Source organism: Gallinula chloropus (genome assembly GCF_964237585.1).
Source record: "Gallinula chloropus genome assembly, contig: HAP1_SCAFFOLD_495, whole genome shotgun sequence".
Lineage (NCBI taxonomy): Eukaryota > Metazoa > Chordata > Aves > Gruiformes > Rallidae > Gallinula > Gallinula chloropus.
Window position 1 is genome coordinate 1 of NW_028168751.1, and position 24,517 is coordinate 24,517.

General features: G+C 69.1%; 1 protein-coding gene across 1 annotated transcript in view; it reads left to right on the forward strand.

Annotated features, from left to right (window-relative positions):
* Nucleotides 1–4: 4 nt before the first annotated feature.
* LOC311204200 (ryanodine receptor 1-like) overlaps nucleotides 5–24,517 on the forward strand; it is a gene marked incomplete at both ends in the record, with an annotated part of 36,432 nt that continues 11,919 nt past the window's right edge. Inside the window, 37 exon segments of the mRNA XM_084280658.1 lie at nucleotides 5–874; nucleotides 1,712–1,912; nucleotides 2,673–2,784; nucleotides 3,472–3,615; nucleotides 4,216–4,424; nucleotides 4,781–4,845; nucleotides 6,025–6,139; nucleotides 6,383–6,515; nucleotides 7,365–7,459; nucleotides 7,973–8,108; nucleotides 8,790–8,976; nucleotides 9,677–9,693; nucleotides 9,696–9,787; nucleotides 10,245–10,365; nucleotides 11,004–11,173; nucleotides 12,037–12,257; nucleotides 13,177–13,267; nucleotides 13,346–13,486; nucleotides 14,138–14,304; nucleotides 14,396–14,474; nucleotides 14,567–14,656; nucleotides 15,331–15,471; nucleotides 15,921–15,998; nucleotides 16,082–16,157; nucleotides 16,415–16,538; nucleotides 16,947–17,062; nucleotides 17,644–17,711; nucleotides 18,403–18,524; nucleotides 18,602–18,651; nucleotides 18,783–18,843; nucleotides 19,898–20,136; nucleotides 20,671–20,752; nucleotides 21,334–21,464; nucleotides 22,048–22,362; nucleotides 23,099–23,339; nucleotides 23,810–23,897; nucleotides 23,997–24,089. Of these exon segments, the coding sequence (XP_084136784.1) occupies nucleotides 5–874; nucleotides 1,712–1,912; nucleotides 2,673–2,784; nucleotides 3,472–3,615; nucleotides 4,216–4,424; nucleotides 4,781–4,845; nucleotides 6,025–6,139; nucleotides 6,383–6,515; nucleotides 7,365–7,459; nucleotides 7,973–8,108; nucleotides 8,790–8,976; nucleotides 9,677–9,693; nucleotides 9,696–9,787; nucleotides 10,245–10,365; nucleotides 11,004–11,173; nucleotides 12,037–12,257; nucleotides 13,177–13,267; nucleotides 13,346–13,486; nucleotides 14,138–14,304; nucleotides 14,396–14,474; nucleotides 14,567–14,656; nucleotides 15,331–15,471; nucleotides 15,921–15,998; nucleotides 16,082–16,157; nucleotides 16,415–16,538; nucleotides 16,947–17,062; nucleotides 17,644–17,711; nucleotides 18,403–18,524; nucleotides 18,602–18,651; nucleotides 18,783–18,843; nucleotides 19,898–20,136; nucleotides 20,671–20,752; nucleotides 21,334–21,464; nucleotides 22,048–22,362; nucleotides 23,099–23,339; nucleotides 23,810–23,897; nucleotides 23,997–24,089 (5,481 nt within the window).

The window sequence follows — 24,517 nt, forward strand, 5'->3', positions numbered from 1 at the left end:
CATCCTGGAGCTGTCGGAGCAGTCGGAGCTGCTGCGGTTCCAGCGGCACACGCTGCGGCTCTACTGCTGCCTCTGCGCCCTGGGCAACCACCGCGCGGCCCACGCGCTCTGCAGCCACGTGGACCAGGCGCAGCTGCTCTTCGCCATCGAGACCCCCGAGCTGCCGGGACCCCTGCGCGGGGGCTACTACGACCTGCTGCTGGCCGTGCACCTGGACGCCGCGCGCCGCGCCCGCGCCGCCATGGCCAACGAGTTCATCGTGCCCATGAGCGAGGACACCAAGGCCATCACCCTCTTCCCTCGGGGGGACACCCAGAAACACCCCGGCCTGCCCGGGGTGGGACCCAGCGCTTGCCTGAGACCCCCGCCCCAATTCGCCGAGCCGTGCTTCATCCTCAGCGCCGGCGCCGCCCGCTCCACGCTCAGCCCGGGCATCCCCCTGGGGGTGCTGGGGGAAAGGGCCATCGGGATGCTGGCCGAGGCCGTGGAGGGGGGGGGTCTGCACGCCCGGGACCCCGTGGGGGGCAGCGTGGAGTCCCACCTGGTGCCCATCCTGAAGCTGGTCTCAGCTCTCTTGGCCATCGGCGCCCTGGGGGACGGGGACGTCAGGAGGCTGCTGAGGATGATCGAGCCCCGGCTCTTCGGGGAGGGGGGCAGAAAGGAGCCCCCGAAGGAGGAGCAGCAGGAGGAGGAGGAGGAGGAGGCCAGGAGGAAGGCTATCGAGGCGGGGGAGCTGCCCGAGGAGGAGGAGGAGCAGGAGGAGCAGGAGGAGCAGGAGCAGGAGCAGGAGGAGGAGGAGGAGGAGGAGGAGGAGGAGGAAGGGCCCCAGGAGGGGCTGCTGCAGATGAAGCTGCCCGAGTCGGTCAAGCTGGAGGTGAGGGGAGGGGGGAGATGGGGGCGTCACCCAACCCATGGCCCCCCAAGGTCCCTGTGTCCCCCCCAAGGGACCTGTGTCCCCCCATGGCCCCCTCACCCCATCACACACGTTCCCCCCCACACCCCACAACCTCCCACGCGTGTTCCCCCACGTCACGCGTGTGCCACACGTGTTCCCCAGCATCACATGTGTGCCACACGTCTGTATCATGTGTGTCCCCATCCCACCCCCTCACACCCCCCCAAGCCCCTCCCACACGTTCCCCTCACACCCCCAACCCGTGACCTCCCACATGTGTCCCGCCCTGCGTCACGTGTGTGCCACGTGTGTCTCCCCATCCCACCATGCACACACACACGCATGTCCCCACCCGACCCCCTCACACCCCCCCAACCCCCTCCCACACATGTTCCCCCCCACCCCGTGACCTCCCACATGTGTGTCCCCCATGTCACACATGTGCCACGTGTGTCATACATGTGCACATGTGTGTCATGCGTGTCTCCCCATCCCACCCCCCACACACACGTGTCCCCACCCCACCCCTTCACACCCCCCCAGCCCCCTCCCACACATGTTCCCCCCCACACCCCCACCCATGACCTCCCACACGTGTATCCCCCACATCACGTGTGTGCCACGTGTGTCATACATGTGCACATGTGTGTCATGCGTGTCTCCCCATCCCACCCCCCACACACACGTGTCCCCACCCCACCCCTTCACACCCCCCCAGCCCCCTCCCACACATGTTCCCCCCACACCCCCACCCCGCGACCTCCCCCGCGCGTGTCCCGCCCCCGTCACACGTGTGCCACGCGTGTCGCCGCGCAGATGTGTGAGCTGCTGCAGTACTTCTGCGAGCGGGAGCTGCAGCACCGCGTGGAGGCCATCGTGGCCTTCTCGGAGCGGCACGTGGAGCGGCTGCAGCGCGACCAGCGGCGCCGCTACGCGCAGCTCATGCGCGCGCTCACCATGTCGGCCGCGGAGACCGCCCGGCGCACGCGCGAGTTCCGGTCGCCCCCCCAGGAGCAGGTCTGGGGTCGGGGGGGGCACACACACACACACACACACACACACACACACACACACACACGCGTGTGCAGGGCGTGGGGATGCGTGTGGGGAGGCAGGGACACGGGACACGTGGGGATGTGGGATGTGGGGGGACATGGGGACACGTGAGGGGGTGGGGGGTGTGAGGACAGGGGACGTGGGGGGACATGGGATGCAGGGGGACATAGGGACACGTGGGGACACACGTGTGTGGGGACACATGGGGACATGGGATGCAGGGACACATGTGGGACACGTGTGGGGACACGTGGCGGCGTGTGGGGGCGTGGGGATGCAGGGACATGGGACAGGTGGGGACACGGGATGTGGGGGGATATGGGGCACATGGGGACACATGTGGGGTGCATGTAGGGGCGTGTGGGGATTCAGGAGACGTGTGGGGACACACATGGGACATGAGGACACGTGGGGATCCACTGAGATGGGGGGACACGTGGGGACACATGTAGACATGTGAGGACACGAGAACATACCCAGGGGTCACACGTGTGGGGATGTGGGGACGTGGGGACACACGTGTGGACGTGTGGGCACAGGAACACGCATGTGGGTGCAGGAACACGCGTGTGGGGAGGCAGGAACACACTTGTGGGCACAGGAACACGCGTGTGGGTGGGGAACACGCGTGTGGGGAGGCAGGAACACACGTGTGGGCACAGGAACACGCGTGTGGGCGGGGAACACGCGTGTGCCCCGCCTGAGCTGGCGTGTCCCCCAGATCAACATGCTGCTGCAGTACAAGGGGGGGGCGGAGGACGAGGAGTGTCCGGTGCCCGAGGACATTCGGGACGAGCTGCTCGACTTCCACAGCGACCTGCTGGCCCACTGCGGTGAGGGACCCCGGGACCCCCGGGACCCCTGAGCCCCCTGAGCCCCCTGAGCCCCCCAGGCATCGAGGTGCCGTGCGAGGAGGAGCCCCCCCAGCTCCCCCCGACCCCCTTGACCCCCCCTGACTCCCCCTGACCCCCCCTCGCCCCCCAGGCATCGAGGTGCCGTGCGAGGAGGAGCCCCCCCAGCTCCCCCCGACCCCCTTGACCCCCCCTGACCCCCCCTGACCCCCCCTCGCCCCCCAGGCATCGAGGTGCCGTGCGAGGAGGAGCCCCCCCTGACCCCCCAAACCCCTCCTGACCCCCCCTGACCCCCCCTCGCCCCCCAGGCATCGAGGTGCCATGCGAGGAGGAGCCCCCCCTGCCCCCCCCAACCCCTCCAGCCCCCCTGCCCCCCCACAACCCCTCCCTGACCCCCCCTCGCCCCCCAGGCATCGAGGTGCCGTGCGAGGAGGAGCCCCCCCAGCTCCCCCCGACCCCCTTGACCCCCCCTGACTCCCCCTGACCCCCCCTCGCCCCCCAGGCATCGAGGTGCCGTGCAAGGAGGAGCCCCCCCTGACCCCCCAAACCCCCCACGTGACCCCCCCTGACCCCCCCTCGCCCCCCAGGCATCGAGGTGCCGTGCGAGGAGGAGCCCCCCCAGCTCCCCCCGACCCCCTTGACCCCCCCTGACCCCCCCTCGCCCCCCAGGCATCGAGGTGCCGTGCGAGGAGGAGCCCCCCGAGGAGGCGGCGTCGCTGGGGCAGCGGCTCCGGGCGCTGGTGCAGAAGGTGCTGGGGCGCCGGGGGGGGGCGGCGCCCGAGCAGGGACCCCCCGAGGAGCCCCCGGCACCCAGTGAGGACGGGGGCAACGGGGTGGGGGGGGCGGGGAGGGGATTGGGGAGGGGAGGGGGGTGGGGGGATGGGGTCGCTTTGGGTGGGGGGAGACCACAGGCTGTCACCCCCCCCCTCCAGCCCCACAGTGTCCCTGGGGGTGCCCCTGGGGGACCCCCCATACTGTGGGGCTCCCTGTGGATCCTCCTATGGATCCCCCATGGATCCCCCACCCGTGGATCCCCCACATATCCCCCATTGCTCCCCCTGTAGATCCCCCATGGCTCCCCCATGGATCCCCTATAACCACCCCTATGGGTCCCCTATGGATCCCCCCCCATAGATGCCCCATGGCCCCCCACAGCTCCCCCCATGAATCCCCCATGGACCCCCCTCCATGTACCCCCCACATAGGTCCCCCCATGGCTCCCCCATAGCGACCCCCATGGATCCCCCATGGATCCCCCCATAGATGCCCCATGGCTCCCCCATAGCGACCCCCATGTACCCCCCATGGCTCCCCCACACATCTCCCAGTAGGTCCCCTATGGCTCCCCCATAGCTCCCCCCCAGCTCCCCCCCCGAATCTCCCCCCACACCCCCCTCTCTGCCCCCGCCCCAGGCACGCTGCGGGAGCTGGTGTCGCAGACGATGGTGCACTGGGCCCAGGAGTCCTTCATCCAGAGCCCCGAGCTGGTGCGGGCCATGTTCCGGCTGCTGCACTCCCAGTACGACGGGCTGGGGGGACTGGTGCGCGCCCTGCCCCGCGCCTACACCCTGAGCGCCCGCTCGGTGCCCGACGCCAGCGCCCTGCTGGAGTGCCTGGGGCAGGTGCGCTCCCTGCTCATCGTGCGCATGGGCCCCGAGGAGGAGACGCTGCTCATCCAGAGCATCGGGTCAGTGGCGCCCAGGGACCCCCCTGTCACCCCCTGTCACCCCCTGCCACCCCCCTGTGTCACCCCCTGTCACCCCCTGTCACCCCTGTCACCCTCCTGCTGGAGTGCCTGGGGCAGGTGCGCTCCCTGCTCATCGTGCGCATGGGCCCCGAGGAGGAGACGCTGCTCATCCAGAGCATCGGGTCAGTGGCACCCAGGGACCCCCCTGTCACCCCCTGTCACCCCCTGTCACCCCCCTGTCACCCCCCTGTGTCACCCCCTGTCACCCTCCTGCTGGAGTGCCTGGGGCAGGTGCGCTCCCTGCTCATCGTGCGCATGGGCCCCGAGGAGGAGACGCTGCTCATCCAGAGCATCGGGTCAGTGGCACCCAGGGACCCCCCCGTCACCCCCTGTCACCCCCCTGTGTCACCCAGTGTCACCGCCTGTCACCCCCCTGTCACCCCTGCCACCCCCTGTCACCCTCCTGTGTCACCTCCTGTCACCCACCTGTCACCCCTGTCACCCCCTGTCACCCTCCTGTGTCACCCCCCTGTCACCCCCCTGTCACCCCTGTCACCCTCCTGCTGGAGTGCCTGGGGCAGGTGCGCTCCCTGCTCATCGTGCGCATGGGCCCCGAGGAGGAGACGCTGCTCATCCAGAGCATCGGGTCAGTGGCACCCAGGGACCCCCCCGTCACCCCCCTGTCACCCCCTGTCACCCCCTGTCACCCCCCTGTGTCACCCCCTGTCACCCCCCTGTCATCCCCTGTCACCCCCCTGTGTCACCCCCTGTCACCCCCCTGTCACCCCCCTGTCACCCCCTGTCACCCCCCTGTGTCACCCCCCTGTCACCCACCTGTCACACCCCTGTGTCACTCCCTGTCACCCACCTGTCACCCGCCTGTCACTCCCTGTCACCCACCTGTCACCCCCTGTCACCCCCTGTCACCCCCCTGTCACCTCCTGTCACCCCCCTGTGTCACCCCCTGTCACCCCCTGTCACCCCCTGTCAACTCCTGTCACCCCCCTGTGTCACCCCGTCATCCCTGTCACCCCCCTGTGTCACCCAGTGTCACCCCTGGCACCTGGTGTCAGCCCGTGGCAGCACCCCCTGGCACCCCACGGCACCTTGTGTGACCTTGTGGGACCCTGTGTCACCCCCTGGCACCCTGGGGACCCCTGTGTCACCTCCTGTGTCACCTCCCGTGTCACCCAGTGTCACCCCGCGTCAGCCCACGGCACCCTGGGTCATCCTGTGTCACCCCCTGGCACCCAGTGTCACCCGGGTGATGCCCCCCCACCCAATTTGTGCCCCCCCCAGGAACATCATGAACAACAAGGTGTTCTACCAGCACCCCTGACCCCCCCTGACACCCCCCCCCCGATTTGTGCCCCCCCAGGAACATCATGAACAACAAGGTGTTCTACCAGCACCCCTGACCCCCCCTGACACCCCCCCCCCCATTTGTGCCCCCCCAGGAACATCATGAACAACAAGGTGTTCTACCAGCACCCCTGACCCCCCCTGACACCCCCCCACCCATTTCCCCCCCCCAGGAACATCATGAACAACAAGGTGTTCTACCAGCACCCCAACCTGATGCGGGCGCTGGGGATGCACGAGACGGTGATGCAGGTGATGGTCAGTGTGCTGGGCGGCGGCGACTCCAAGGTGAGGGACCCCCCCGGACCCCCCCGGGACCCCCATTGACCCTCCCTGAGACCCCAGCACCCCCTGACCCCCCCAGACCCCTCCAGATCCCCCCTGACCCACCCTGACCCCTCAGTGTGCTGGGCGGCGGCGACTCCAAGGTGAGGGACCCCCCGGGACCCCCACTGACCCTCCCTGAGACCCCAGCCCCCCTGACCCCCCCAGACCCCCCCAGACCCCCCCTGACCCCCCTGTCCCCCCCAGGAGATCCGGTTCCCGCGGATGGTCACCAGCTGCTGCCGGTTCCTCTGTTACTTCTGCCGCATCAGCCGGCAGAACCAGCGAGCCATGTTCGACCACCTGGGCTACCTGCTGGAGAACAGCAGCATCGGCCTGGGTGAGACCCACAGCCTGACCCACACCCCCCACTGCACCCCCACTGCACCCCACACCCCCCCACTGCACCCCCATGGTACCCCCATAGCACCCCCCAGCACCCCCCAAGCACCCCATGTTCGACCACCTGGGCTACCTGCTGGAGAACAGCAGCATCGGCCTGGGTGAGACCCACAGCGCCCCACAGCCTGACCCACAGCACCCCACTGCCCCCCACACCCCCCCACTGCACCCCCATAGCACCCCCCAGCATCCCCCCAGCATCCCCCCAGCACCCCATGTTCGACCACCTGGGGGTACCACCCCCTGACCCCTGTGGCCCCGCCCCCTGATCCATGTGGCCCCGCCCACTGACTCGCATGGCTCCGCCCCGACCCCTGTGGCCCCTCCCCCATACACGCAGGGCTCCACCCCCTGAGCCCTGTGGCCCCACCCCCGACCCCCGTGGCCACGCCCCTGATCCGTGGCCCCGCCCCCAGGCATGCAGGGCTCCACCCCTCACCCCGTGACCCCGCCCCTGGCCCTTGCCCCCGCCCCTAACCCCCTGGCCCCGCCCCCAGGCATGCAGGGCTCCACCCCCTAACCCCCTGGCCCCGCCCCCAGGCATGCAGGGCCCCGCCCCCTAACCCCCTGGCCCCGCCCCCAGGCATGCAGGGCTCCACCCCCTGTGGCTCCACCCCCTAACCCCCTGGCCCCGCCCCCAGGCATGCAGGGCTCCACCCCTAACCCCCTGGCCCCGCCCCCAGGCATGCAGGGCTCCACCCCTAACCCCCTGGCCCCGCCCCCAGGCATGCAGGGCTCCACCCCCTCACCCCGTGGCCCCGCCCCTGACCCGTTGCCCCGCCCCCAGGCATGCAGGGCTCCACCCCCCTGGACGTGGCCGCCGCCTCCGTGATTGACAACAACGAGCTGGCGCTGGCGCTGAAGGAGCAGGACCTGGAGAAGGTGGGGGACGGACCCCCAGAGACCCCCAGAGACCCCTCACAGCCCCACACAGACCCACACAGACCCCCAACCCCCCACAGCCTCCCTAAACACCCCACACAGACCCCACACAGCCCCCCAGAGCCCCACACAGACCCCACACAGCCCCACAACCCCCTGCAGCCCCCCTAAACACCCCCCAGAGACCCCCAGCCCCCCACAGCCCCCCAACCCCCTGCAGCCCCCCTAAAGACCCCACACAGCCCCCCAACCCCCTGCAGCCCCCCTGCAACCCCTCCCAACACCCCCCAGCCCCCAAACCTCCCCAGGGCTGCCCCCCACAGCCCCCCCAGCCCCCTGTGCCCCCCAGGTGGTGACGTACCTGGCGAGCTGCGGGCTGCAGAGCTGCCCCATGCTGCTGGCCAAGGGGTACCCCGACATTGGGGCACCCCCACAGCCCCCCCCACAGCCCCCCAACGCCCTGCAGCCCCCCTGCAGCCCCCCACAGCCCCCCCAGCCCCCTGTGCCCCCCAGGTGGTGACGTACCTGGCGAGCTGCGGGCTGCAGAGCTGCCCCATGCTGCTGGCCAAGGGGTACCCCGACATCGGGTGGAACCCCTGCGGGGGGGAGCGCTACCTCGACTTCCTGCGCTTCGCCGTCTTCGTCAACGGTGAGGGGGGCACGGGGGGGCTGGGACCCCTGCCTGGCACCCTGGGGGGTCCTGAGCCCCATTGGTGGCACCCTGGGGGGTCCTGAGCCCCACAGTGGGACCTGGGTGGGAGTGGGAGGGGCTCTGAGCCCCATTGGTGGCACCCTGGGGGTCCCTGAGCCCCCATTTTAAGGTCCCTGCCCCCCTGGGGTCCCCTTTTCCCCCATTTGGGGGTTCCTGACTCCCTTGGGATCCCCTTTCCCCCTAATTTTGGGCTCTCTGCCCCCCTGGGGTCCCCCTTCCCCCCCGTTTCAGGCTCCCTGTCCCCCTGGGTCCCCTTTCCCCCCTGTTTTGGGCTCCCTGCCCCCCTGGGGTCCCCTTTCCTCCCTGATTTGGGGTCCCTGCCCCCCCGGGGTCCCCTTTCCCCCCTATTTTGGGCTCCCTGCCCCCCTGGGGTGCCCTCTCCCCCCGTGTGGGGGTCGCTGCCCCCCTGGGGGCCCTTTCCCCCCCATTTGGGGGTCCCTGCCCCCCCGGGGTGCCTTCTCCCCCCGTGTGGGGGTCGCTGCCCCCCCGGGGTGCCCTTTCCCCCCCATTTGGGGGTCCCTGCCCCCCTGGGGTGCCCTCTCCCCCCGTGTGGGGGTCGCTGCCCCCCTGGGGTGCCCTCTCCCCCCGTGTGGGGGTCGCTGACCCCCGTGCCCCCAGGGGAGAGCGTGGAGGAGAACGCCAACGTGGTGGTTCGGCTGCTGATCCGGCGTCCCGAGTGCTTCGGGCCGGCGCTGCGGGGGGAGGGGGGCAGCGGGCTGCTGGCCGCCATCCAGGACGCGCTGCGCATCGCGCAGGACCCCGCGCGCGACGGGCCCAGCGCCCGCCGGGACCGCAGGAGGGACCCGTGAGAGGGGGATGGGGTGGGGTGGGGTGGGGTGGGGTGGGGTGGGATGGGGACAGGGGGTGGGATGGGGATGGGATGGGGATGGGGATGGGGATGGGATGGGATGGGGATGGGATGGGATGGGATGGGATGGGGATGGGGATGGGATGGGGATGGGATGGGGATTGGGATGGGATGGGATGGGATGGGATGGGATGGGGATGGGGGGATGGGGATGGGATGGGATGGGGATGGGATGGGATGGGATGGGGATGGGGATGGGGATGGGGATGGGGATGGGATGGGATGGGATGGGATGGGGATGGGGATGGGATGGGGATGGGATGGGATGGGGATGGGATGGGATGGGATGGGATGGGATGGGATGGGGATGGGGATGGGATGGGGATGGGATGGGGATTGGGATGGGATGGGATGGGATGGGATGGGGATGGGGATGGGATGGGGATGGGATGGGGATTGGGATGGGATGGGATGGGGATGGGATGGGATTGGGGTGGGATAGGGATGGGATGGGATGGGGATGGGATGGGTTTGGGGTGGGATTGGGGTGGAATTGGGGATGGGACTCAGGGTGGGATTGGCAGGCAGGGGGATTGGGGTGCTGTTGGGGGGGGATCAGGGTGGGATTGGGATTGGAGAGGGATTGGGGTGGGCACTGCTGGTCCCTGGGCCTCCCCCAATCCCCCCCCGCCCCCAGGTTCGGGCCCGAGGAGCCCCCGAGGAGAACCGGGTGCACCTGGGTCACGCCATCATGTCCTTCTACGCCGCCCTCATCGACCTGCTGGGGCGCTGCGCCCCCGAGATGCACGTAAGGGACCCCCAAACCCCCCCCCAGGGCAGCCTGCGCCCCCGAGATGCACGTAAGGGACCCCCAAACCCCCCACCAGGGCAGCCTGCGCCCCCGAGATGCACGTAAGGGACCCCCAAACCCCCCCCCAGGGCAGCCTGCGCCCCCGAGATGCACGTAAGGACCCCCAAAGGGGGCACAGGGACCCCCAACCCCCCCCCCGGGCAGCCTGCGCCCCTGAGATGCATGTAAGGGACCCCCAAACCCCACCCCGGGCAGCAGGGTGACCCCCAACCCCCCCCAGGGCAACCTGCGCCCCTGGGATGCACATAAGGGACCCCCAAAGGGGGCACAGGGACCCCCAACCCCCCCCCGGGCAGCAGGGTGACCCCTGAAATGCACATAAAGGGGCCTGGGGGGGGCATAGGGACCCCCAAACTCCCAGGGCAGGTGTGGTGACCCCCCTGTGCCCCCCCAGCTGATCCAGGCCGGGAAGGGGGAGGCCCTGCGCATCCGGGCGATCCTGCGCTCGCTGGTGCCGCTGGAGGATCTGGTGGGGATCATCAGCCTCCCGCTGCAGATCCCGGCCATCGGGAAAGGTGGGAAGGGGATGGGATGGGGATGGGATGGGGGGGGGATTGGGATGGGATTGGGGGTCATCAGCCTCCCGCTGCAGATCCCGGCCATCGGGAAAGGTGGGAAGGGGATGGGATGGGGATGGGATGGGGGGGGGATTGGGATGGGATTGGGATGGGATTGGGGGATCATCAGCCTCCCGCTCCAGATCCCAGCCATCGGGAAAGGTGGGAAGGGGATGGGATGGGGATGGGATGGGATGGGATGGGATGGGATGGGATGGGGATGGGATTGGGGGGGATTGGGATGGGGATGGGATTGGGGGGGATTGGGATGGGATTGGGGATCATCAGCCTCCTGCTCCAGATCCCAGCCATCAGGAAAGGTGGGATGGGATTGGGATGGGGATGGGATTGTGGGGGGATTGGATTGTGACTGTGTGAGGGTGTCTGTGGGGTGTCTGTGGGGTGTGTGGGGTGTTCGTGGGGCCCATGGGGTGTCCATGGGGTGTCTGTGGGGGTTCTGTGGGGGGTCTGTGGGGCCCATGGGGTGTGTTGGGTGCTCATGGGGCCCACGGGGTGCCCATGGGGTGCCCGTGGGGTGTGTGGGGTGCTCGTGGGGCCCACGGGGTGCCCGTGGGTCAGTGCCCCGTGCCCCCCAGACGGGAACGTGGTGGAGCCGCGCATGGCCGCCAGCTTCGTGCCCGAGCACAAGGCCCCCATGGTGCTGTTCCTGGACCGGGTGTACGGGGTGCAGAGCCAGGAGTTCCTGCTGAGGGTGCTGGAGGTGGGATTCCTGCCCGACATGAGGGCAGCGGCCTCCCTGGACACCGTGAGAGAGGGACGGGATGGGGTGGGATGGGATGGGGATGGGGATGGGCATGGGGATGGGGATGGGGATGGGGATGGGGATGGGGATGGGATGGGATGGGGATGGGATGGGATGGGATGGGGATGGGGATGGGGATGGGGATGGGGATGGGGATGGGGATGGGATGGGATGGGGATGGGATGGGATGGGATGGGGATGGGGATGGGGATGGGGATGGGGATGGGGATGGGATGGGGATGGGATGGGATTGGGATGGGATGGGATGGGATGGGATGGGGATGGGGATGGGATGGGGATGGGGATGGGATGGGATGGGGATGGGATGGGGATGGGATGGGATGGGGATGGGATGGGATGGGATGGGGATGGGATGGGGATGGGGATGGGGATGGGATGGGATGGGATGGGATTGGGATGGGATGGGATGGGATGGGATGGGATGGGATGGGGATGGGGATGGGATGGGGATGGGGATGGGATGGGATGGGGATGGGATGGGATGGGATGGGGATGGGATGGGGTGGGATGAGATGGGATGGGGATGGGATGGGGATGGGGATGGGGATGGGATGGGATGGGGATGGGATGGGGATGGGGATGGGGATGGGGATGGGATGGGGATGGGGATGGGATGGGATGGGATGGGGATGGGATGGGGATGGGATGGGATGGATGGGATGGGATGGGATGGGATGGGATGGATGGGATGGGATGGGATGGGATGGGATGGGGATGGGATGGGATGGGATGGGATGGATGGGATGGATGGGATGGGGATGGGATGAGGATGGGATGGGGATGGGGATGGGATGGGGAGGGGATGGGGATGGGATGTGACCCCCCTGACCCCTCCCACCCCCCAGGCCGCGTTCAGCACCACGGAGATGGCGCTGGCGCTGAACCGGTACCTGTGCCTGGCGGTGCTGCCGCTGGTCACCAAGTGCGCGCCGCTGTTCGCGGGCGCCGAGCACCGCGCCATCATGGTGGACTCCATGCTGCACACCGTGTACCGCCTGTCCCGCGGCCGCGCCCTCACCAAGGCCCAGCGCGACGCCATCGAGGAGTGCCTCATGGCGCTGTGCCGGTGAGGGACCCCCAGCGCGCCCCCGGACCCCTCCCCACTGCAACCCCGGGACCCCTCCCCACTGCAACCCGTGGGACCCCTCCCCACTGCAACCCTGGGACCCCTCCCCTCAGCAACCCTGGGACCCCTCCCCTCAGCAACCCCTGGGACCCCACCCCACAGCACCACCAGGGCACCCCTGGGACCCCTCCCCACAGCAACCCCTGGGACCCTCCCCTCAGCAACCCCTGGGACCCCACCCCACAGCACCCCCCTGGACCCCTCCCCACAGCACCCCCTGGACCCCACCCCACAGCACCACCCAGGACCCCTCCCCACTGCAACCCCTGGGACCCCTCCCCACAGCAACCCTGGGACCCCTCCCCACTGCACCCCCCGGGACCCCTCCCCTCAGCACCCCCCTGGGACCCCTCCCCACTGCACCCCCCGGGACCCCTCCCCTCAGCACCCCCCTGGGACCCCTCCCCTCAGCACCCCCCCGGGACACCTCCCCACAGCAACCCCCCTGGGACCCCTCCCCACAGCACCCCCAGGGCATCCCCCTGGGACCCCTCCTCACAGCACCCTCTGTGTCCCCCCCTGCCCCCCCTGTCCCCTCTGACCCCCCCGTGCCTCCCAGGTCCATCCACCCATCCATGCTGCAGCACCTCCTGTCCCCCCTGCCGCCTCCTGGCCCCCCTGACCCTCTGTGTCCCCCCTGACCCCCCCGTGCCCCCCAGGTACATCCGCCCCTCCATGCTGCAGCACCTCCTGTCCCCCCTGAGCCCCATGGCCCCCCTGACCCCCCTGTGTCCCCCCCTGACCCCCCCGTGCCCCCCAGGTACATCCGCCCCTCCATGCTGCAGCACCTCCTGTCCCCCCTGAGCCCCATGGCCCCCCTGAGCCCCCCTGACCCCCCCTGACCCCCCGTGCCCCCCAGGTACATCCGCCCCTCCATGCTGCAGCACCTCCTGCGCCGCCTGGTCTTCGACGTCCCCATCCTCAACGAGTTCGCCAAGATGCCCCTCAAGGTGAGGGGGGGGACACACACCCCCCAACCCCCCACACCTCTCAGGGGGTGTCCTGACTCCCCCCCTGCGCCCCCCCAGCTGCTGACCAATCACTACGAGCGGTGCTGGAAGTACTACTGCCTGCCCAGCGGGTGGCCCAACCAGGGGGTGAGCTCGGAGGAGGAGCTGCACCTCACCCGAAAGCTCTTCTGGGGCATCTTCGACTCCCTGGCCCACAAGGTGGGGGGCACGGGGGGTGGGGGGTGGGGGTGGAGATGATGGGGTGATGGGGGCGATGGGGATGGGGCCCTGGGGACTTTGGGTGGGGGGTGATGGGGCTGGGGGTGATGGGGCTGGGGGTGATGGGGGCAATGGGGATGGGGCCGGGGGGACTTTGGGTGGGGGGTGATGGGGCTGGGGGTGATGGGGTGATGAGGGTGAAGGGATGGGGGTGATGGGGCTGGAGGGACTTTGGGTTGGGGGTGATGGGGCTGGGGGTGATGGGGATGAGGGTGATGGGGACATGGGGATGGGGCCATAGGGACTGTGGGTTGGGGGGTGATGGGGACGTGAGGATGGGGGCACAGGGGGGTGATGGGGACTTTGGGTGGGGGGAGATGGTGGGGACATGGGGATGGGGGCGGCTGGGGCTGCTGGGGATGGTGGGGATGGGGATGGTGGGGATGGTGGGGAGGGGGTGTCAGGGTCCTGGGGAGGGGGTGACACGCCCCCTCCCCAGCGGTTCGACGCGGAGCTGTACAAGCTGGCCATGCCCTGTCTCTGCGCCATCGCGGGGGTGATGGGATGGGATGGGATGGGGATGGGGATGGTGGGGATGGTGAGGAGGGGGTGTCAGGGTCCTGGGGAGGGGGTGACACGCCCCCTCCCCAGCGGTTCGACGCGGAGCTGTACAAGCTGGCCATGCCCTGTCTCTGCGCCATCGCGGGCGCGCTGCCCCCCGACTACGTGGACGCCAGCTACTCCTCCTCGCGCACCGAGAAGAAGGCTTCCGTGGACGCCGAGGGCAACTTCGACCCCAAGCCCGTGGAGACCCTCAAGTAGGGTCCCCCCTCCCCCCCCCCAACCCCTCCCCATGCCCCTCCCCCACCTCCTGAGCCCCCTCCCCAACCGTCTCCCCCCCGTCCCCAGCGTCATCATCCCCGAGAAGCTCGACAGCTTCATCAACAAGTACGCGGAGTTCACCCACGAGAAATGGGCCTTCGAGAAGGTGGGGACCCCCCCCGGGACCCCCTGGCACCCCCACGCCCCCTGAGCCCCCAGGGACCCCCCCCCCCTGCTCCTGGTTTGTGTCCCCCCCAGATCCAGAACAACTGGTCCTTCGGGGAGGCGGTGGATGAGGAAGCCAAGACCCACCCCATGCTGCGCCCCTACAAGACCTTCTCCGAGAAGGTACCTGGGGGGGCGGGACCACTCCCCACACACCCCCCCCTGCCCCCTGGCACCGGGCTGGGACTCCCCGGGGATGGGACACCCCAGGGCTGGGACCCCCCGGGGATGGGACACCCCCACAGGACCCCCCCCAGGGCCAGGATACCCCGGGGATGGGACCCCCGGGGCATGGGACACCCTGGGGATGGGACCCCCCCCAGGGCTGGGACCCCCAGCCCCAGCTGGACACCCCCAACCATGCCCAGATCCCCCAACATCCCCAACCCCACTGAGACCCCAACCCCATTGAGACCCTTGACCCCACTGAGACCCCAACCCCATTGAGACCCCAACTCCATTGAGACCCCAACTCTATTGAGACCCCAACTCCATTGAGACCCCGACCCTATTGAGACCCTGACCCCATTGAGACACCATTGAGATCCCCAACCCCACTGAGACCCCAACCCCATTGAGACCCCAACCCCATTGAGACCCTGACCCCATTGAGACCCCAACCCCATTGAGATCCCCAACCCCACTGAGACCCCAACCCCATTGAGACCCTGACTCCATTGAGACCCTGACCCCATTGAGACCCCCAACCCCATTGAGATCCCCCCAGCTCCATCCATCCTCAACCCCACTGAGACCCCCAACCCCCCTGGGCCCCCCCAACCCCTCTGCCCCCCCAGGACAAGGAGATCTACCGCTGGCCCATCAAGGAGTCCCTGAAGGCCATGCTGGCCTGGGAGTGGACGGTGGAGAAGGCGCGGGAGGCGGAGGAGGAGAAGGTGGAGAAGAAGAAGAGCCGCAAGATCTCCCAGTCTGCTCAGGTGGGGGGCCGTGGGGACCCCCCCGGCCCTTGGGGGGGGGGGTCAGAGGGTGATGGGGACCCCCCTGGACCTCTGCGGGGGGGGTCAGGGAGCATTTGGGACCCCCCTGGACCTCTGGGAGAGGTCAGGGGGCTCCGGGGACCCTCCTGGGGATGGAGGTCATGGAGCGCTGGGGACCCCCCCGGACATTTGGGGGGGTCAGGGAGCGAGGGGGACCCCTCCCCGGATCTCTGGGGGGGGGGGGTCAGGGAGCATTTGGGACCCCCCTGGACTTCTGGGAGGGGTCAGGGGGTGCTGGGGACCCCCCCGGGCTGGGGGTCAGGGAGGTCCATGGGATGAGGAACCTCCATCCCTTGGGGGTCTGTGGGGTGGGGAGATGGGGAAGGGTCCCCAAATCATTGGGGGGGGTCAATGTTGCTCCCCCCCCAACACTCCCTGTCCCCCCCCAGGCCACCTACGACCCCTCCCACGGCTACAACCCCCAGCCCGTGGACCTGTCGGGGGTGACGCTGTCCCGGGAGCTGCAGGTGGGTGTCCTGTGCCCCCCACCCCCCAAAACAGGGCTGGGACCCCCCTGGGCCCCCCCCCAAACCCCCCCGTACCCCCCCAGGCCATGGCAGAGCAGCTGGCTGAGAACTACCACAACACCTGGGGCCGCAAGAAGAAGCTGGAGCTGGAGGCCAAGGGTGAGACCCCCCCCCAAAATACCCCCCCAGCACCCCATAAACCCTCCCAGCACCCCATAACTCCCCCCAAAATACCCCCCACACCCCATAACTCCCCCCAAAATACCCCCCACACCCCATAACCCCCCCAAGACCCCAGAACCCCCTCGCCCACCCTCACACCCCCCATGAGTCTTCACCCCACGGGTGCTTCTCCATGGGGGTCCCCCACCTAAAACCCGCCCCCCCACGGGTGCTGATGGTGGGGGGGGGTCCAGGGGGGGGGTCTCACCCCCTGCTCGTGCCCTACGACACGCTGACGGCCAAGGAGAAGGCCCGGGACAGGGAGAAGGCCCAGGAGCTCCTCAAGTTCCTCCAGCTCCATGGCTACGCCGTCACCCGGTGAGGGGGGGCCGGGGGGGTCTGGGGGGAGGGTCTGGGAGGAGATATGGGGGGGGTTGGGGGGTCTGGGGGCTGGAAAAGGCCCAGGATAGGGAGAAGGCCAAGGGGCTCCTCAAGTTGGGGGTCTCTGTGGGGTTTGGGGGTCTCTAAGGGTCTGGGGATCTCTATGGGGTCTCTGGGGGTTCCGTTTGGGGGTCCCTGAGCCCCCCTTTGCCCCCCCCTTCCCCCCCCAGGGGTCCCCGGGACATGGAGCTGGACAGTTGGGGTGGGCTCTGTGTGGGGTCTGTGTGGGGTTTAGGGGTTTCTATGGGGTTGGGGTCTCTGTGTGGGGTCTCTATGGGTCCGGGGGTCTCTGGGGGTCCCGTTTGGGGGTCCCTGAGCCCCCCTTTGCCCCCCTTTGCCCCCCAGGGGTCCCCGGGACATGGAGCTGGACACCTCGTCCATCGAGAAGCGTTTCGCCTTCGGGTTCCTGCAGCAGCTGCTGCGCTGGATGGACACGGCCCAGGAGTTCGTGGCACATCTGGGTACGGGGGGGCCCCGCGCCCGGGGGGTCCCCCAAACACGGGGGGGTCCCTGAAACGTGGGGGGGGTCCCCAGAACTGTGGGGGTCCCTAAAACTGAGCAGGGAGGGGGAAAAGGTGGGGTGGATACACTGAGACCTGGGGGGGGGGGAAATTGGGGGGGTCCCCAAAACCCAGAGGGGGCCAAAATATGGGGGGGGGGTCACCGAAACTGGAGGGGTCCTCAAAATTTCCCCCCCCCCCATCTTGAACCTTCCCTTAGACCCCCGGATCCCCCTGGGACACCCCAAGACCCCCCCCCGACACCACTCACACCCCAAGACCCCCCCCTTGACCCCCTCCTTGAACCCCTGAGCCCCCCACAGGACCCCTCCTTGACCCCCCCCCAAACCCCCTCACACTCCATTACCCCCCCTTAACCCCCCCAGACCCCTTCTCACACCCCAAGACCCCCCCAAAACCCCTTAATGCCCCTTGACCCCCTCTCAGCCCCCTCCCACCCCCCCTTGGAATCCCTCGAGCCCCCCAAGTGCCCCCCCGATTCCTGCCCCCCCGGGGGTCCCTGACCCCCCCTGCCCCCCCAGAGGCCGTGGTGAGCAGCGGCCGCGTGGAGAAGTCGCCCCACGAGCAGGAGATCAAGTTCTTCGCCAAGGTGGGGGGGGACACCCCAAAATAGGGGGGGGGGCGACACACCCCCCATCAGCCCCACCCACCCCCCCAATCCCAAGCAAGGCAGGAAAAGGGGGGATGGGGTCCCCTGTGGACCCTGTGGGGGGTTCCCTGGGGGGGGGTCCCTTGGAGGGGGGTCCCTGGGGGGGTTTAGGGGGGTCCCTTGGGGGGGGGGGTTCCCTTGTTGGGGGGGGTCCCTGGGGGGATTTAGGGGTGGATTGTTTCAGGGGTGTTCCCTGTGGGGGGTCTCTGGGGAGGGGTCCCTTGGAGGGGGGTCCCTGGGGGGATTTGGGGGTGGATTGTTTGGGGGGGAGTTCCTTGGGGGGGTCCCTGGGGAGGGGTCCCTTGGAGGGGGGTCCCTGGGGGGGTTTAGAGCTGGTCCCGGGGGGAGTGGGGTCCGTTTTGGGGGGGGGGGTCTTTGCGGGGCTGTCCCTGGGGGGGGGGGTTGGGGTGTATTGTTTTGGGGTGGGGTCCCTTGGTGGGGGGTCTCTGGGGGGGGGGTGTCCCTGGGGGTTCCCTCTGGCCTCTGAGAGGTGGGGGGGGGGGTGGTGTCTCTGTCAGCTCCCCCCAGATGCTGAACCCAGCTCTTTAGGCTTCTCCCTCTGCAGGGGTTGGGATGGGGGGGGTCTCCCCCTTCCCCAAGCCCCCCCTGACCCCCCCCTTTGCCCCCCCAGATCCTGCTGCCCCTGATCAACCAGTACTTCCAGAACCACTGTCTCTACTTCCTCTCCACCCCCGCCAAGGTGCTGGGCAGCGGGGGTCACGCCTCCAACAAGGAGAAGGAGATGATCACCAGGTGGGGGGCACCCCAAAACCCCCCCAGCCCCCCCCGACCCCCCCCGACCCCCCCTCATCATCATCTTCCTCCCTCAGCCTCTTCTGCAAACTGGCTGCGCTCGTGCGGCACCGCGTCTCGCTCTTCGGTGAGGGGGAGAGGGGGGCTGGGGGGGGATGTGGGGGGCTGGGGTACCCTAGGGGGGGGTTGGGGGGGTCTGTGGGAGTTTGGGGGGTTTGGGGGGGTCCTTGCACCCCCCTCACCCCCTGCCCCCCCCAGGGACGGACGCTCCAGCCGTGGTCAATTGTCTGCACATCCTGGCGCGGTCGCTGGACGCCAGGTGGGGACAGGGGGGAATGGGGGGTGTCCCCGTGGTGTCCCCGTGTCCCCCTGTCCCCATGGTGTCCCCGTGGTGTCCCCGTGTCCCCCTGTCCCTTCAATGTCCCCCTGTCCCCTCAGTGTCCCCATGTCCCCATGGTGTCCCCCTGTCCCCTCAGTGTCCCCATGTCCCCCTGTCCCCTCAGTGTCCCCCTGTCCCCATGGTGTCCCCATGTCCCCTCAGTGTCCCCATGTCCCCCTGTCCCCCTGTCCCCATGGTGTCCCCATGTCCCCTCAGTGTCCCCATGTCCCCCTGTCCCCTCAGTGTCCCCATGTCCCCATGGTGTCCCCATGTCCCCCTGTCCCTTCAATGTCCCCATGGTGTCCCCATGGTGTCCCCCTGTCCCCATGGTGTCCCCATGTCCCCCTGTCCCTTCAATGTCCCCATGGTGTCCCCATGGTGTCCCCATGGTGTCCCCAATGTCCCCAGGACGGTGATGAAGTCGGGCCCTGAGATCGTCAAGGCGGGGCTGCGTGTGCCTGTGTCCCTGTGTCCCCATGGTGTCCCCATGGTGTCCCCATGTCCCTGTGGTGTCCCCAATGTCCCCATGGTGTCCCCCTGTCCCCCTGTCCCCTCAGGACGGTGATGAAGTCGGGCCCTGAGATCGTCAAGGCGGGGCTGCGTGTGCCCATGTCCCCATGGTGTCCCCATGGTGTCCCCATGTCCCCAATGTCCCCATGTCCCCATGGTGTCCCCAATGTCCCCATGGTGTCCCCATGTCCCCAGGACGGTGATGAAGTCGGGCCCTGAGATCGTCAAGGCGGGGCTGCGTGTGCCCATGTCCCCATGGTGTCCCCATGGTGTCCCCATGTCCCTGTGGTGTCCCCAATGTCCCCATGTCCCTGTGGTGTCCCCAATGTCCCCCTGTCCCCCCAGGACGGTGATGAAGTCGGGCCCTGAGATCGTCAAGGCGGGGCTGCGTGTGCCCATGTCCCCATGTCCCCATGGTGTCCCCAATGTCCCCATGGTGTCCCCATGGTGTCCCCATGTCCCCAATGTCCCCCTGTCCCCCCAGGACGGTGATGAAGTCGGGCCCTGAGATCGTCAAGGCGGGGCTGCGCTCCTTCTTCGAAGGCGCCTCCGAGGACATCGAGAAGATGGTGGAGAACCTGAAGCTGGGGAAGGTGTCGCAGAGCCGCACGCAGGTCAAGGGGGTGGCCCAGAACATCAACTACACCACCCTGGCGCTGCTGCCCGTCCTCACCTCCCTCTTCCAGCACCTGGCCCAGCACCGCTTCGGGGACGACGTCATCCGTGAGCGGCGGCGGGGGGCGGGGGGCGAGGGGGCGAGGGGGGAGAGGGGGGGCAGTGGGGACATGGGGAAGTGATGGGGACGTGGGGTGGGGGGCCTGGGGGGCGATGGGGATGTGGGGAAGTGATGGGGACGTGGGGGGTGATGGGGACGTGGGGGTGATGGGGGCATGGGGTGGGGGACATGGGGAGGTGATGGGGACGTGGGGGTGATGGGGACACGATAGGGAGATGTGGGGACACCTCAGGGACCTAAGGGGTGGCCATGGGGTGGGGGGCATGGGGAGGTGCTGGGAGGGCCATGGGGGGCTGTGGGGACACCATGGGGACACCGTGTGGCTGTGGGGGGCTGTGGGGACACCGTGGGGACACCGTGGGGCCGTGGGGACCCGTGGGGACACCATGGGGACACCGTGGGGACACTGTGGGGACACCGTGGGGATACCGTGTGGCTGTGGGGGGCTGTGGGGACACCGTGGGGCCGTGGTGACCCGTGGGCACACGGTGGTGACGCGTGGGGACGCGTGTCCCCCGCAGTGGACGACGTGCAGGTCTCCTGCTACCGCATCCTCTGCAGCATCTACTCGCTGGGCACCACCCGCAACCCCTACGTGGAGAGGTGGGCTGGGGGCTGGGGGCTGGGGGGCGCTGGGGGGCTGGGGCTTGGGGGGGCTGGGGGATGTGGGGGTGCTGGGGGGGCACCATGGGGTGCTGTGGGGAGCTGTGGGGTGCCATTGGGGGCCGTGGGGTTGTTTGGGGGGTGCCACGGGGGGCTGTGGGGTGCTGTGGGGAGGTTTGGGGTGGTTTGGGGCTGCTGTGGGTGTGCCGTGGGGTGGTTTGGGGGGGCCGTGGGGGGCTGTTGGGTGCTGTGGGGGGCCGTGGGGTGGTTTGGGAGGGCCGTGGGGGGCTGTTGGGTGCTGTGGGGGGCCGTGGGGTGGTTTGGGGGTGCTGTGGGGGGCCGTGTGGTGGTTTGGGGGTGCTGTGGGGGGCCGTGGGGTGGTTTGGGGGGGCCGTGGGGGGCCGTGGGGGGCCATGGGGTGGTTTGGGGGTGCCGTGGGGGTGCCGTGGGGTGGTTTGGGGGTGCCGTGGGGGGCCGTGGGGTGGTTTGGGGGGGCCATGGGGGGCCGTGGGGGGCCGTGGGGTGGTTTGGGGGGTCTGTGGGGGTGCCGTGGGTCAGGTGTGACCCCCCTTCGCCCCCAGGCAGCGGCCGGCGCTGGGGGAGTGCCTGTCCCGCCTGGCGGCCGCCATGCCCGTGGCCTTCCTGGAGCCGCAGCTCAACGCCCACAACCCCTGTTCTGTCTACAGCACCAAGTCCCCCCGCGAGCGCGCCAGTGAGTGCCCCCGGGACCCCCACACCCTGGGACCCCCCAGGACCCCCCCGGGACCCCCCCGGGACACACACACCTTGGGAACCCCCCGGGACCCCCTGGGACCCCCCGGGACACACACACCCTGGGAACCCCCCGGGACCCCCTGGGACACCCCTGGGACCCCCCGGGACACACACACCCTGGGAACCCCCCGGGACTCCCCGGGACCCCCCCGGGACACCCCAGGACACCCACACCCTGGGAACCCCCTGGGACCCCCTGGGACACCCCCATGGGACCCCCCATGGGACCCCCCTGGGACACCCCCCAGCCAGGAACCTCCCAGTCCTGGGGCTGCCCAGCAGGGTGGAGGAGATGTGTCCTGAGATCCCCCCACCCATGGGTGCCATGTCCCCCCCCCGTGTCCCCCCAGTCCTGGGGCTGCCCAGCAGGGTGGAGGAGATGTGTCCTGAGACCCCCCCACCCATGGGTGCCGTGTCCCCCCCTGTCCAGTCCTGGGGCTGCCCAGCAGGGTGGAGGAGATGTGTCCTGAGACCCCCCCACCCATGGGTGCCGTGTCCCCCCCATGTCTCCCCCTGTCCAGTCCTGGGGCTGCCCAGCAGGGTGGAGGAGATGTGTCCCGACATTCCCGACCTGGAGCGGCTGATGGGCGACATCGGGGGGCTGGCGGAGTCGGGCGCGCGCTACACCGAGATGCCCCACGTCATCGAGGTGACGCTGCCCATGCTCTGCAACTACCTCCCCCGCTGGTGGGAGCGGGGCCCTGACAACCAGCCCCAGGGGCCCTGGGCCACCGCGGTCACCGGCCACCACCTCAACGCCCTCCTGGGCAACATCCTGCGCATCGTGGTCAACAACCTGGGCATCGACGAGGCCTCCTGGATGAAGAGGCTGGCAGGTGGGGGCGCAGGGGGGGAGCAGGGGGGGCTGCAGGGCGTGGGAGGGTCCCAAGGAGGGTGCTGGTGGCCTTGGGATGGTGCTGGAGACCTTGGGAAGGTCCCAAGGAGGGTGCTGGTGGCCTTGGGATGGTGCTGGAGGCCATAGGAGGGTTCTGGAGGACTTGGGAGGGTCTTGGGTTGGTGCTGGAGACCTTGGGAGGGTCCCAAGGAGGGTGCTGGTGGCCATGGGATGATGCTGGAGGCCTTGTGAGGGTCTCGAGATGCTTCTGGAGACCGTGGGAGGGTCTTGAGATGGTTCTGGAGGCCATGGGAGGTCCCAAGGATGGTGCTGGAGGCCTTAGGAAGGTGCTGGTGGTCATGGGAGGGTCTTGAGGTGGTTCTGGAGGCCATGGGAGGGTCTTGAGATGGTTCTGGAGGCCATGGGAGGGTTCTGGAGGCCACGTGAGGATCTTGAGGTGGTTCTGGAGGCCATGGGAGGGTTCTGGAGGCCACGGGAGGGTCTTGAGACGGTTCTGGAGGCCACGGGAGGGTCTTGAGGAGGTTCTGGAGGCCACGGGAGGGTTCTGGAGGCCACGGGAGGGTCTTGAGGAGGTTCTGGAGGCCACGGGAGGGTCTTGAGGAGGTTCTGGAGGCCATGGGAGGGTTCTGGAGGCCATGGGAGGGTCTTGAGACGGTTCTGGAGGCCACGGGAGGGTCTTGAGGAGGTTCTGGAGCCCCCCCCGTGCCCCCCCCCAGTGTTCGCCCAGCCCATCGTGAGCAAGGCCCGTCCCGAGCTGCTGCGCTCGCACTTCATCCCCACCATGGAGAAGCTGAAGAAACGGGCGGGCAAGGTGGTGGCGGAGGAGGAGCAGCTGCGCATGGAGGCCAAGGCCGAGGCCGAGGACGCGGAGCTGCTGGTGCGCGACGAGTTTGCCGTCCTCTGCCGCGACCTCTACGCGCTCTACCCGCTGCTCATCCGCTACGTGGACAACAGCCGGTGAGGGGGGGTCTCCGTCGGGACCCCCGGGGCGGCTCGGGGTCCTGCTGCCTGGGGTGGGACCCCCGAGACCCCCCCAGGGTGACGTTCTGAGGGGTCACCATGGATGGGACCCCCGAGACCCCTCCCAGGGGCCACCATGGATGGGACCCCCAGGGTGACGTTCTGTGGGGTCACCATGGATGGGACCCCCGAGACCCCCCCCAGGTGGCCACAGGGTCTCACTAGTGGTGGCCATGGGGACCCAGGGGTGGTGGCCAAGGGGGTCTCATGGGGTCTTTCTGGTGGTGGCCAGGGGGTCCCAGGGGTGGTGGCCACAGCATCCCAGGGGTGGTGACCACGGGGTCCCACAGCTGGTGGCCACGGGGTCCCAGGGGTGGTGGCCAGGGGGTCCCAGGGGGTCCCAGGGGTGGTGCTCAGGGGGTCCCAGGGTGATGTCCCCACCCCCTGACCTTGTGTCCCCCCCCCAGGGCCAAGTGGCTGACGCAGCCCAGCGCGGACGCGGAGGAGCTGTTCCGCATGGTGGGGGAGGTCTTCATCTACTGGTCCAAGTCCCACGTGAGTGGGGGGTCTCAGGGGGGTTGGGGGGGATCCCAGGGGGGGTGTGAGGGGTTCTGGGGGGGGGTCTCAGCCCCCTGTGTCCCCCCCCAACCCCAGAACTTCAAGCGTGAGGAGCAGAACTTCGTGGTGCAGAACGAGATCAACAACATGTCGTTCCTGACGGCCGACAGCAAGAGCAAGATGGCCAAGGTGGGGGCCCCCTGCACCCCCAAACCCCCTGTACACACCCCCTGCACCCCCCTGCAGCCCTGCACCCCCATGTACACCCACCTGCACCCACACCCTGCACCCCCAAACCCCCTGTACACACCCCCTGCACCCCCCAATCCCCCTGCACCCTCCTGCACCCCCAAAACCCCCTCCACACGCCCCTTGCACCCCCATCCTGCACCCCCCCTGCAGCTTCACATCCCCTGTACCCTCCCAGTACCCCAACATCCCCCATTACCCCTCAGTACCCCCAAAACCCCCCCAATACCCCTTAACCCAGACATCCCCCTCCCTTCCCACCCCCCCAGTACCCCTAACCCCCCCCTAATACCCCCAAAGCCCCCTGATACCCCCTCCGGCACCCCCAAAACCCTCCAACCCCCCTGGAACCCCCCCAAAAGCCCCCT